Here is a 13,263-nt window from a genome sequence, read left to right on the forward strand (position 1 = left end):
TAGCAGTCAACAAAGAAACAAATTCTTCAAAATGCAAGAAACTTTGAAAATTACTGAAAAGAAAATGATCAAGATTCGGCATTTCATCTCAGACTAATCAGCAATAAGTAGAAATACTTACCTGTTCTGTGATCTGAATCTAAGAGAACAAAATTTCCTGTACCTTGGGACTTTGACATCTGACTTGCTGGAAAAGTGAGGAGACTGATGTCTGCAAAGATGTTGGTAAACTAAACACCGAGTGCTTGAAAATACAAGCACAAAAAAAGGGAGAATGAGCAGAAGGTAAAGACTTGATTACCAAGCAAGCACAGTGGAGATGATTTGTTTCTTTCTCAAACTCAATAAATACGCTTTCTCTGATGGGATCCAACTTCACTGCTTGTGCCATTAAGTTACTTTTCATTAAAGCTGGAAAAACTGACTTGACTCTTGACTACAGGAGTAGTTTGAAAGAAGTTAATAGTGCTGACATAAGAAGAAGTTTCTATATAGGGCTAACTTCCTTTGGGAAAAGGGAAGTCAAAACTGTCATTCCAAATACCCTAAAATATGCTTGTGGTGTCATTAAACTGCTTAGATTATAAAACATAACCACTTATTCTTCATTTTTGTATTTACATTCCCAGCTCTCAACAGAATAATCAGGAAATCCTGCAACTGGATTATAAAAGTGGAAGTGATACTAATAAAACTGAAAATTGCTCTTCTGCCTTTGTGGATGTTGAACAACCAGTTCCACTTACCAGTTTATCAAGGCAGTCTCCACTGGTGGGAGGAAAGCAATTAATATAGTGTATTTTATCTTCTTTCAGTTTCATGCTGCCACCTCTGAAAACTTCAGTTTTGATTCTAAGTGCTGTAAAAGGGCACTTGTCCCAATAAAGCCAGTAGTGTCTAGGTAAAAGAGCTAATTGTTAAGGGACAACCAGGCATCTCAGTCTTGACTGTGGTGTGTAATTGAGGATGTGCCTGTGAGTGCTGCTCTTAGTCTAGAAAGTTTGTTTCAAAGATTGGTTTATAATAAATTACATCTGTACTTTGGTGTAAAATAGCAATATGTGAGATTATAATGATGTCATTGTAGATGATAAACTTAACCAGGTACGTGAATTTTTGGATAAGTGTTTGCTAGCTAAAAGAAGGGGCTTAAATCGACTTGAACGTTTTATTTGAGAAAGTGAAGTTTAACGCTTTTTCTCATGTTTGTCTTCTTACCAAGGCTGTGGTTAGTAAAATTTTGATAACTTGCCTTCCTCTTCAACTTGCTGTGAAATGGAAGATAAAGCACTGATGTTGTTATCGCTGCTCAGCAGCACTCCCTTGATCTTAGATACCTCCAAGCTGGAATGTTTTGACGTGTTGGGGAGCGATGGCATAACTACCACTGTGAGATAAAGATGAAAACTGGAAATGGAAGCCAACGAGCAGTAAAACAGGGGGAGTTGATACACAAAACGTAGGATATCAAAACCTGTTCCTGGCTATAGAAACTCTTCTTGAATACATTGTCAAATTGTGTTGCAATCCAGCTCTTCAACTCTTCTTTCACCACCTCTTTTCCAAGCTTTTCGTTGTTATATCAGCAGATAGGAGAGTATCACAAACAACTTTGGAGTGATAAGTGTAACCATAATTATAGATTCCAATCTCTTGTTGTCCTGGTATATGAGCAGGTTATTTACTTAAACAACAAAAAAGATTATTTGCAAGATAGTTACCTTTCCCTAATTAGCGTTTTTTTAATGAGTGAAAATTAAATCCGAAACACTTCAGCTTTTGTGATCTTCTCTTCTGCCCCAGGGTTAAACTTCACCACTCTGAAAACTGCTTTCAGTTTTTTTGAATATACACGCCTACAAAAACATTAACAAAATGTTTCCAATGAACTATCCATGTATTAAAAAAATACTTCCTTGTTTGTGCAGATGTGTAAAGTTCTCTTAGTAGCAGTGACTGGCTACTGCCAGTATCTTTTTGGCTTTTTAAAAGTAAAAATGTTTCTGTTTAATGTATCCCTCTTACAGAGCTCTGCCTATAGTAGGAGGTTGCCTGTGCCTTAGTCTCAAAGCGTTTAATGTGGATATGAAAGTGACTTTCCAAACTGGGAAGCTGGGAAATCTTTAAACCATTGCAGAGATGTGGCTGATTAGTGTCTGCCTAAATACCTCTGAGCTTACCTCACTTCTTTGGAAAGCTCATGTTAAATACAAACATTATCTATTTATGCAAACATTAGCCATGTGTTTTAAATGTATTAAACACAAATTGCTGGTACCCTGACCTCGTTAGAGAAACAATTTGGGTTACAGCTTGAAGCAGAGGAAAAAGAGATGCATTGCAAGCAGCTTAGTGACCCAGTAGCTCTACACACGAATCATGATGCTGTAAGGAAAGGGTTAATCACATTTGCAGAATATGCCTTAAACATGGAGCTCAGTGGTGAAACTTGTTGCAGAAACACCCTGGGTGCCTCTGCGGGAGCTTCAAAAAGAAACAGTTTCAGTTCTGGCCCTGTGGAGGCAGGACCAATCCTGACACTTTTCATGTTGCTGCTCCACTAGGGTGTGTTAGGGAACCAGAGCAAGAAGTGGGGTCACAAATAGGACGCTTGATTTTGGGGGGTATTTTCCTCGTACGACCCCCAGAGCAGACCCCCGACAACCACCTAGTCAAGACCTAAGAATGTGCAGTGGTGAGACCACGCTGCTCCCACCCCTCACACTCACGAGGAACTGAAAACCCCTCCCACTCTCACACTAATGAGCAGCTGGAAACCACTCCCACTGACGAGGGATGGTGTAAGGACCAGTGGGATGCCACTGGATCCTCAGCGGTGACTTTGTTCTGCTTGTACTTTCTTGTCTTCTCCCTCTCTCTCTTTCCCCCGTACGCTTAAATAACAAAGTCAGTATTTTTGAACCCGCATTTGGTCTCATTTTAACACTGAATCATATGAGGTGCTTCCAGCAGACACGTGCAGGAATGATAAACATTTGGACAAAGACACTGAAGAACCGTTTGTCACAGCTCACCAGAGCTGGTTTTGTACTTCAGGACCTAGTGACGTTCATAGTCACAGTGAATCGTGTTTGTTTGCACTTGTTGAACACAAATGCTTTAATGTCCCAAGCATCGTGATGGTGGCATCCAACCTGAAAAAAAAGGGCTGTTCTCCCAGGGTCAACAGCTAGAACAGGAATTAACACTCCCTAAGCTTTCAGAGAAATTTTGGGTTCTTTGTAACGTACACGAAGTAGTCAGATACTCTTCCAAAATCAGGAATTCAGTCTTCAGTGTGGTGTCAGGTAAAAGGCCCAGTTTTCCTTGGTGCTTAGATGCAATACACCCGTGGGATGTCTGACCTTTAGGGAGATGAAGGCTGACGGGAGCAGTCAGTGGTGCCAAGTGCTTTGCAGCTGAAGAGTTTCCCCGCTTGGTGTGGGGGATAGACGGGACCGTCTCCGTCTGTTGCTGGAGTAAATAAAGGTCTGTTGATAATATTCTATGGAAAACTGTTGCTGCTTGCTTTTCAGCAGGGTTATCATCTACTGCTAAATAAATATTTAGTTAATCACCATTGACTCTGTATCACAAACAAGTTTACTAGGGAGTAAGATTTCAGTGTTTCTGACTGGCTCTTGAAAAGCCAGGGGGTTTTCCAGTTGTGGTTACAGCTCGTGTAGCTTCTATAGGGCAGGGTTTGCAAGGAACTGGGTTTGTTTGCCTGCTATCTTATTCCACGTGTCTTTGTATTGGATAATTTCCTACGAACTATCTGAATTTCAGCTGTTTATAGCACGGGTGTATTTAGCTGCAGAATTGATTTTTTTTTTCATTACAGTGGCTGTGTCTTTGTGTTAACCCTGCCACAAACTTCCTTCTCTCAACAAATGGTTTTGAAAAGGGAGCTAAGAAATAGCTCAATGGAGAAAGTATTGTGTCTGTTTTTCAGTTTAGGAGCTCAAACAAAGAGGAAAATAAAACAGCCTACTTCCACAGCTTTTGCCGAGGCAATTGTTCCTTACAAATGTCCTAACAAAAGTGAAGCTGCATCCCATCCTCTATTTGCCAGTAAATAAAGGATAATTATTTCTGCCAACTGAATTCAGTAAGTCTGTTGCAGAAGTTTTTTGTTTTTACACATTAGTTGCTTTCAGGGTCTGGAGTAACTTAGTAACTTAGCAGAAAACCATTATCTCAATTTAAAGTTGCTGCCACACTTTATCCTAAGAAATGTTACATGGGAAGTACACGAGATACTTTGAGTCAGCCTGAGTCTGATGTCCTTCTCAGATGCCTCTTAGTTAAGAAAGGGCTCACAGGGTGAATATTTTGTGTAAAGATGAATGTAAGTTGGTAAACAGGAGTGGGCCTAATCTCAGTCACATTTTCTGAGGAACACACAGTGCTCTTTGTGCCTTCCATCCCGAGGAGCTGGTCAGGTGAACACTGTAGACTGAACCCTCTTGGTGCTGTTGCTTGTGTTAGAGAGGCAAGTGGGGTCTGTGTGAGGTCTGCGGTACCTCCGGGGTTTTATTGCCGTGCTTTCCCTGCCCTTCTGGCTATGGACAGCGGGAGAGGAAATCTTTCCTCTTCCTCAGTGCAACTGGAGGTTTATCTCGCTGCAGCAGAGGGAGTTACTTCTGAGAGCCAAGGTGGCGTGCCCGGGGGAGGTCAGCACGAGGAAAGGCCCCATCCCAGGTCTGCTGCACAGCTGCTCCCATCGCGTGGGGAGCCGGGCTCGGCCGCGGTGCGGAACACCTGGATTGACTCTGCTCCCGTTCCTTGTCCCTGTGCCAGCACTTCCTGTTTTTAAAGATCCTGTTTACTGTCTGCGGTCCAAATATCCCAGGAAGGTGGGAGGATGGGAAGAAACATGTAAAGAAAACTAAACAGCGTTATTTAAGGTGGACTTTTTATATTTTTAGTTATGTGTTCGGCATTTGTTGCTTCTCAAATCTGTCTTAATGAATTACGTTCTCGAGTGATCTTTTGTTTACGTCGTTTTGCACTGATTTCCAAGAGCAGAACTGCATGCAAAAGCTGACATTGAAATCTTTTTATATTTGTAGCAAGGAGCAGAGTGTGGTTCATGGTGTGCTTTTGCTTCATGTTCCTTCTGCTCGTGTTCACCTAAAACAATGTTTGTCAGCCGTGGGAAATGGAGTATGAAAGAAAAATATGTAATCAAAGGAAAACTTTGTTTCTATGGGTACAAAGTAGCACGTTGCTCTGAATTTGTTGCCAAACTTTAAGGCTTTTTCATTAAAGAGCTTGAAAGAGTTTGAGTGGTGCTCACTGAGCTCCAGAGCTCACAGCTCGCTGTGGAGGAACAGCTCCAACCAGGCCAGAGCCAGGTGGGAGAGAAATTCTCATCCTGCTACACAGCAAGCCAAGCTGATTGCTGAAGTAATGAGTAAGCAGATATGTGAAACATAAAGAGAAGATGCATTGCTTTTCTAATTCTTTTGTTGTGCTTTATGACTGTTAGTCCTCTATAAATAACCAAGTCCTGACCTTTGAGGTGGATCTAGAAATGGAATTACTGAATGGTTTCAGACTAAAAAGGAAGATTTAATTCCGGGCTTTCCTTTGTTTAATTCTGCCTTTAACTGGAAGAAGATGTTCTAGGACAGACATTCTGACTTTGGTATGTCATGGGATCCCTGGGGGAAAAGCACAGTCGTAGTGGGAATTGCAGAGGTCACCAGCAACTCGCGAATGTTTCTTTCTCGTGATCCTGTTTTCATGGCTCCCAGACACTGAGTGAAGCTATAAACACTGTGCCTGCATGTGTTGGGGGAGGGTGAGCAAGGGGATTTGAAAATAAGAATTCACAAAGCTCTTTTGATTTTCTTGGAGGGGAAAACAAAATATTCCAGCGATAGTAAATCCTTTTAAACTCTTCATCTCGGTTTTGTTGCAGCTGTTTGAACCTTTGTTTTATTCAGCAACATAAAACACATATTACATCTTGGGCAACACTTCATAGTGAGTTCTTTTTCTTTTTTCAGGATGACCTCACCATTAATTTTGTTCGTGGTGTCTGAAAGTCACTACAGGAATATTGTATTCTGAAAATAACAAAAAAACCTGGACATAAGATATCTTTAAAGAAAACAGCTCTGCAACATAGTTGCCCCATGTCCTTGTATCTAACTCAACTGAAACTGCTTTTCACTGATTTCCAGTGAGGTTTTACATTCACAGGAAAGACTGATCTTATATTTCTGCAGTACTATAATTCTGCAGATGCTACCAATAGTTTTGGCTCCTTCTAGAGCAAGGCAGATGTACTCAGCCCTGTTTTTGAAGGGAGGAAATAAATAGGTAGCTGCAAATAAAATTGGTAGTGTTTGGAGCTGTTTGCCTGTTTCAGAGGGAAACTAATAGCTAAAATGTTTTTGACAGCGTTAAACCCTTCTGTTTACTTCCCTCGAGCTGCTGTTTGTGATCAGATAAGCAATTCCGCGTATCCGTGTTTTCTGGGAAATAAGGATGAAAGTAAAACCTAAGAAACGAGACACGACTGCAATGCCACATCTTCTGTTTTCTATTCTAAACAAAGCAGTATTTCTACCATTTAAATCTGTGTGTAATAATGTTTTCATGGAGGACAGTTTCAGACATCTTTGTACCAGTCTTCCTGGATTTTGGAAAAGTGCCAGCTTGGCAAGCAGGAAGAACAAAAGGACAGTACTGAAAATATCTAGTCTGGGGCAGTCTTACTGTCACCACACAGCAGGTTTGGACAGCAGCAAAATTAGACAGACTACTCTGCCCAGTTTTCTTCATGTTTTGGAGTTCCTGATGTGTCCGAAGATGAGGATAAAACGTTCTGGCATTTAGGAAGGTTGAAATGTCTCTTGCATTCTGAAAAGTGTTGTTCTTCTTCCAGGAACTCTTATCTACACAAACCCACAGCTTTTGTTTTGGGGATTCTGTAAAAGCTCATTTGGGGGTCATACCTGTAGGTTCCTGATTCTGTCAGTTTGATAGAGAGCCAAGGTTGTTTAATGAATAGAAGCCTTTCTCTTAAGGCAAAGCTGGGATTCTAGAGGAAACTTCTGCCTGGAAAAGAAATCAAATTAGACACAAATCCTTATGAGCAGCTCTCTGATACCAGAGATACCACAAATTATTATAAAACATTGCTACATCCTGTCTACAAAAACAGTGTAATGGGATTTGTCTTGTGACTGGAAAAACTAATGGGCCTCAATTAAAGTGTAGCAGTTTACTGAATGACTCATTCAATTTCAAATATGGACTGATAAAATTGCACTGAGTGTTTAGTCTGGCCTTCTGAATGGGTTTTGAAACACTAGCTGATGTTTATAGCAATGCAGAATTACTCAGTTCTCAGTCACTGGAATGTGTGCACCTCTTTGCATAAGCATCCCATGCTTTATACATTCAGTACAATGTTACAGCACACTGTATTTCTTGCTTCGTTCCATGCTTGCTAAATTTCTTGCTAGCTGGTGCATCAGAGATGGAAAAATTTCCTCCTAGAACCTGAAGAGTAACTGGAGATGCTTGTGCTGATGAGACAGAGCTTTAGCTATATGTCTCCTAAAGGGAACTTTTTTTTTTTTTCCATAGACTGACCCATTGACTTACACAGTGTCTCTTTACCTGTGAGGTGATAAACTGTCATAGTTTACCAAAACCAAATTTTCTAAGCTTGGAATCTCTTATTCTTAGTAAGGGATTATATCAGCTATATCAGATGATGACTAATTTCTATCCTGTAAGAAAATAGATTATATAAATCAGCATTAATGTGGTAAGTGTATCTGGAAGCAAGTAGGAATCTGTTGTGGAAGGTATGTTGTTTATCTTCCCAGTTGCTTCCACCACATGTATGTTAACTCTTTTTGAATGGAATCTCAAAACTTGATCACTTTCCAGGCTGGATGCTCAGCAAGGGCAGTGGGCTCCTCTCTATCCATTCTCCTCCCAACCTGTGTTTGTGCTTGGAAATGCCCTTACCCGGGTGCAGCAACTTGCACATGGCTTTGTTGCAGTTCCCAGGGTTTGCACAGTCTCACCTCTCCAGCCTGTCCAGGTCCATCTTCCTGAGGATGCCACTTGTCCCTGGGCTCCCCTTGGTCACTGAGCAATTGTCCCCAACTCGGAGTGTGACCATGCAGCCAGTTCCTTATCCACTGAGCAGTCCATTCGTCATATCCATGAGTCCAGTTTAGAGACAAGGATGCAGGACTCTGTCAAGTGTTTTGCACAAGCCCAGGTGTCCCAAAGCTTTTGGCAGGGGAAAAATGTTTAAAGTGCTTTTGGGAGGTCAGGGACTGCAGGTGTGGTGTAGCGTTCATTTGAAGTGTTTTCACGTGCCCTTCGCTTGACTTAAATAACATCTCTCTAGAATTCCCTTAAAATTACAGTCCTTTCACTGTCGAAGAACATAATTGATTCTATTTATTCCAGGCAGCCTTCCAGATCTGAAAATGTACACAGAAACACAAGCTGCCAGCTATACTTCAGAACTGTTTCTGTTTACATTTTTGCTTTCCAAATCCAAACCCTGGAGGCATGATTACATGTGCGAGTGAGATGAATGTGCACACAGAATGGCTGTGTGCACCCTTCCAGCACATGTCTCTATCCCAGTTTAAAACAAAAGCTGCTGTCTCGGTGCAATTGCTCTGAAAAAGTGTAGGTTTTGGGGATGTCATTTTTGGACCGTGGGCAAGTTTTTGAAGAAATGGTATAGAGTTGTCATTTAACGTTTGAATTATTAAAGAAGCCAGGGCTGACATTTATTTTGAAGACATACTCGGCTGGAAGGTTTTAATATGTATGTGTGTGTCTCCCACTGCTGCCTCTGTTTCTTCATTGGCAATTGTTGGTGGGGAGGAAGGAGTAATTACAGTGGAACGAGCCACCATTCTTGCAGTGAAAATGGGCTTTTACAGTTCAGAGTCTCAGCAGGATTGTGGAACTGAACTTAAAGACTTCTGGTATAAACTCAGTCAAGTGTTGTAAATACTTAATTTGACTGTGGTCCGTCTATGCTACCATTGTATGTGTGTGGACAGGAAAAGTTCATGTGACTGCATATTTTTGTTTGTTTGGGGGTTTTGTGCTGGTTTATGCCATAACAGAGATGCGTTTCTGTCTGTGCTTGTAATTAAGAAATGTAATTTGATGGCACTTGATGCAGTGAAATGGAAAGGGTGTCTTGTTCATGCTTTGACTGATCAAACAGATGCCATTTAACCTTTGTACTTCCTCTTATCTGTAAGCTGAGGATAGTTATTGGTAATTTGGAATCCTCCAAGTTACCCTAAATGGTGTTATTTGGGTTCACTGGTAATGTTTTGTAATTGGTAAGCTTCCCAAGCTTGCCTCTTTAAATACACTGTGTGTGCTTAGAACTTTCCATTTCAGCATCCGCTCACTGACACTATTCCAATGGTGAGGGAAATAAAACAGCTTCTTTAAGCTCTCTTTGAAAAAGAAGTCATTTGCCAAGCCTTTCTAAATATGCATGAGGTGTTAGTGGAAAAGTATTTTTCTAAATCTGCAGTGGCACTTCAGTATACTGGTGTGGATATTTTTAAAAGCCCAAACTACAACCACAAAGGAGGGATTAAAAAAGACAACCCTATTGCTACTCAGAGTTGCTTAGGAAGCAGTGGATTTGGGAAAACATCATTTTCATTCTAATGCGTCTTTGTAAGAACTGAAGTGTGGCAAGAGCAGGTACCAGATGTACTTGGAAAGAAAACTTTTCAGAAAATAAGTGCCAAGACATAGAAGTGCAGAAGTGAGGATCATTATTTTATTTTTTAACTTATGTAAAAAAATTATATATAATTTCTTATATATTTATAATTTTATTCGTATATACACAATATATATTTAAATAAATATACATTTTAAAAATTTACTGAGCAAAGGGCAAGCATAGCATTCATTGCTTTCCCACAGTGAGAGCTTTCAGAAAACTGGTCAAACAGAAGTGGTGTGAAGCTGTTGGTTTGGGGCTTTCCCTTCCTTCCTGTTATTAAGAAAATTAAGATAGAGGGGAAGTCTGAAGAGGATTTGTAACTGTAGTGATGGGACAAGGAGCAGTACAAACTGAAAGAGGGGAAATTTAGTCTAGGTAGATATTAGAAAGACGTTCTTTGCTGTGAGGGTGGTGAGGCAGCGGCACAGGTTGCCCAGAGAAGCTCTGGATGCCCCATCCCTGGAAGTGTTCAAGGCCGAGTTGGACAAAGCCTTGAGCAACCTGGTGTAGTGGGAGGTGTCCCTGCACATGGCAGGGGGTTGGAACGAGATGATCTTTAAGGTCCCTTTCAGCCCTTAATATATGATGATTCTGTGATGGCTCTCTGTAAAATTAAGAGCAAGGAATGCAAAGATACGGAACTTGGTTTTTCTACAAAAATTCTGGGATACTGGGTGAAAGCAGCAGGCTTCAGAACAAAGAGCAAATATTTTGCAGCATGGAGTGTTCTTCACTCTTATCCCAGGATGCCAACAGTTTACATGTGAAAACATCCTGAAGAAGCTCAGCAGTTCTTGATGGATTTCTTTTGCAAATACACAAATGTTACCTCAGGTTAAGGACATTAAAAATAGGTAGCGATTACGAGTGTTTATTGGCGAGGTATCACCATGTGCTTGCCTGGTGGGTCTGCTCTTTTTTTGACGTCTGCCCTTGGCCCCTGGGCTGTGAGACATCTCTGTTCTGCCAGATACCGTTTTTCTTGTAGCTGCTCTAGGATGGCATGAGCAGCACAGCTGGAAGGTCAGACACGTGTTCCCCTCCTTTCCTTTGGCTTGGCAAAGACATTCATGCAGCTGCCAAAGGGAACTAGAACAGGGAATCGATGCTAAATGAAGTGAGCCCAACTAAAAAAGTGTTAATGGATCTCAGTTCTTCTGTCTCATTCATGGTAAAAATAAAAAAAAAAAAAAGGGTTTTGTTGCAATAAGTAGCTTATACTGATCTAAAAAAGCTACAGCCAATCTTGTGTGTACATGGGTTCTTAAATTCGAGCTTAGGGGTTTTAGTAAATATTTATAACTATTATGTTAGTGTTGCTTGAATACTTTGAATATTTGTTGTTTGAGATAGGAAAAAAGTTTAAAAAAACAAGTATGGAAGCATCAGTTTTGGCTAAACTTAACAAAGCCAGTGGTTTGTATTGTCCAATTCTCTTTACAAATTAAAAATGTGAAGAACTGGGCTTGACGTTTGTTTAAAAATTTCTGTAATAATTTGAATATTAGATATTTTCATCTCCCATGCTACTGAATTGTTCTAATCACGAATTATAAGGTTTAGGTAAAAAAACAACACTCTGTTTTTAAGACATGTGAATGTTGGCATTTTCCCCAAACTAATGTGATTCTGCTACTAACTGTTCTGTTTGAATAGATATTTAGATAAAATACAAGTTCCTTAGGCATCAGTTTTATCAAACCTTTTTTTTTTGTGAATGTGAAATATAGCCACGAATATTAACCTGTAATTATAAGCAGCGTTCGAAGAATTTTATCTGCAATTCCTGGCGATGTCTGTATTTTAAATTTTAATATGCCGATTTCTTATTTTCCCTCAGGCTTGCACATACGAATCACTGCTTGAAGAGCTGGGAGTACAAAGTTATCTCAAGACTTAAAAATGCCTCCCCGGCCATCATCTGGTGAACTATGGGGCATCCACTTGATGCCCCCGAGGATCCTTGTGGAATGTCTCCTCCCAAATGGAATGATAGTGACGCTAGAATGCCTCCGTGAGGCCACCTTACTGACTATTAAACATGAACTTTTTAAAGAAGCAAGGAAATACCCTCTCTATCAGCTCCTTCAGGATGAATCTTCTTACATTTTTGTAAGTGTTACGCAAGAAGCGGAAAGAGAAGAATTTTTTGATGAAACGCGGAGACTTTGTGACCTGCGACTGTTTCAGCCTTTCCTAAAAGTTATTGAACCAGTAGGTAACAGAGAAGAAAAGATTCTTAATAGAGAAATAGGTGAGATTATATTTTATTTAAACATAGCTAACCTGTTTAACTGACTTCTCCTCCTCAAAAGATAAAGAATTGAGATGGGTCCTGTTTGTCACTTTTGCGTTTCGCAACTGTCAGTTGTTGCATCAAATGTCCAAGGATGCTGATCATAGTAAAACCAATATTTGTAAACTGTGAGTTAAACTCCTTTTGCTGTTCTGATTCATTCACATCTAAAGCCTTGGCTTTGTAAAACATATTTGTCCTTGCCTGTGGGTTAGAGGATGTCTTTTTTGCTTGTCTCTTATTAGCAGGATTTTGCATTATTGCAGAGCAAAGCCAGTTCTATGTTTTGGGAAGTCAATCATAATTTGTCTTGAAGTTTACAGAATTGTCAATTCTGGATGTAACTACAAATCTTAAACCACATTTGCAATAACACATTTGCTCTGGATTACTTAGAAAGTGAAATTTCAGAAATTAGTTGGGTTTGCCTTCCCTTTTCCCCTTCAGACAAAAGAGCATGGAAAGAGGAGGGAAACACCTGAGGTGTTTGCAGAGGCAGAGGAGAGACAAATTGTGATGTTTTGAATCATCTCTCGAGTAGCTTATTGTTTTCCACGATCCACTGAGGAAGCACAGGCAGATTGGCATATATTCCAGCATCTTGGTTAAGTACTAAATTCAGGCAGTACAAACATCCCCACTCCTGTTTCGTTGCTAACAAGTGCGTACTGCAGTGGTAGAGATTTGTCAACTGGAAATACTTGTTCTGGGGTGCTCCTAATTGTTAAATTATTTAATGGTTGTGAACGCATCATAAGTAAACTGCTTCTGTTTTGTAAAGCTCAACCTGTTCAGGACCGGGGCAGAGGAGGGGTCAGGGAACCCTGCTATGCGACAATTGAAAGTTTCCATTTGAACATTCATGCATAAATAATGATATATATCCAAGTAATCTCATTAAAGCAAGTGGAATTACGTCTGAGACTGAGAACCTGAGAGAAGTGGACTGTTACTACATGAATCTTTGCCAAAGAGCTCAAGTTCAGTATCTCTTGGAGTGCTTGTTGTGTGTCTTAAATAATGTTGGTCATTAAACAAAAATATTAATAACTGTCGTTCAGTTGTAAGCACAGTTGATTATGGTCCTAATAGCTACCAACAATCCTGCCAGGGTTTTAGAAAAAATTAGATGTCACAGCTCCTCTGGTCCCCTTAGGAAACTTTGTGCTGACTTCAAAGGAAGTTCAGTACTGGTCCTTTTCCTCCAGGA

General features: G+C 40.3%; 1 protein-coding gene across 3 annotated transcripts in view; it reads left to right on the forward strand.

Moving 5' to 3' along the window:
- Positions 1-13,263, forward strand: part of PIK3CA (phosphatidylinositol-4,5-bisphosphate 3-kinase catalytic subunit alpha) — a 33,557-nt gene that overhangs the window by 4,780 nt on the left and 15,514 nt on the right. For 2 of the 3 annotated variants that reach the window (XM_027893746.1, XM_027893749.1), the window contains exon 2: positions 11,598-12,011. In XM_027893746.1, the coding sequence (XP_027749547.1) occupies positions 11,660-12,011 (352 nt within the window). In that variant the 5' untranslated portion in view covers positions 11,598-11,659. Of the gene's footprint in view, positions 1-4,782; positions 4,911-11,597; positions 12,012-13,263 lie in introns of those variants that run through there. The other variant, XM_027893748.1, reaches the window with a different exon arrangement.

The sequence above is a fragment of the Empidonax traillii genome, unplaced genomic scaffold (assembly GCF_003031625.1).
Source record: "Empidonax traillii isolate 1590-97213 ecotype Southwest subspecies unplaced genomic scaffold, ASM303162v1 scaffold405:size801240, whole genome shotgun sequence".
NCBI classification, from domain to species: Eukaryota; Metazoa; Chordata; class Aves; order Passeriformes; family Tyrannidae; genus Empidonax; species Empidonax traillii.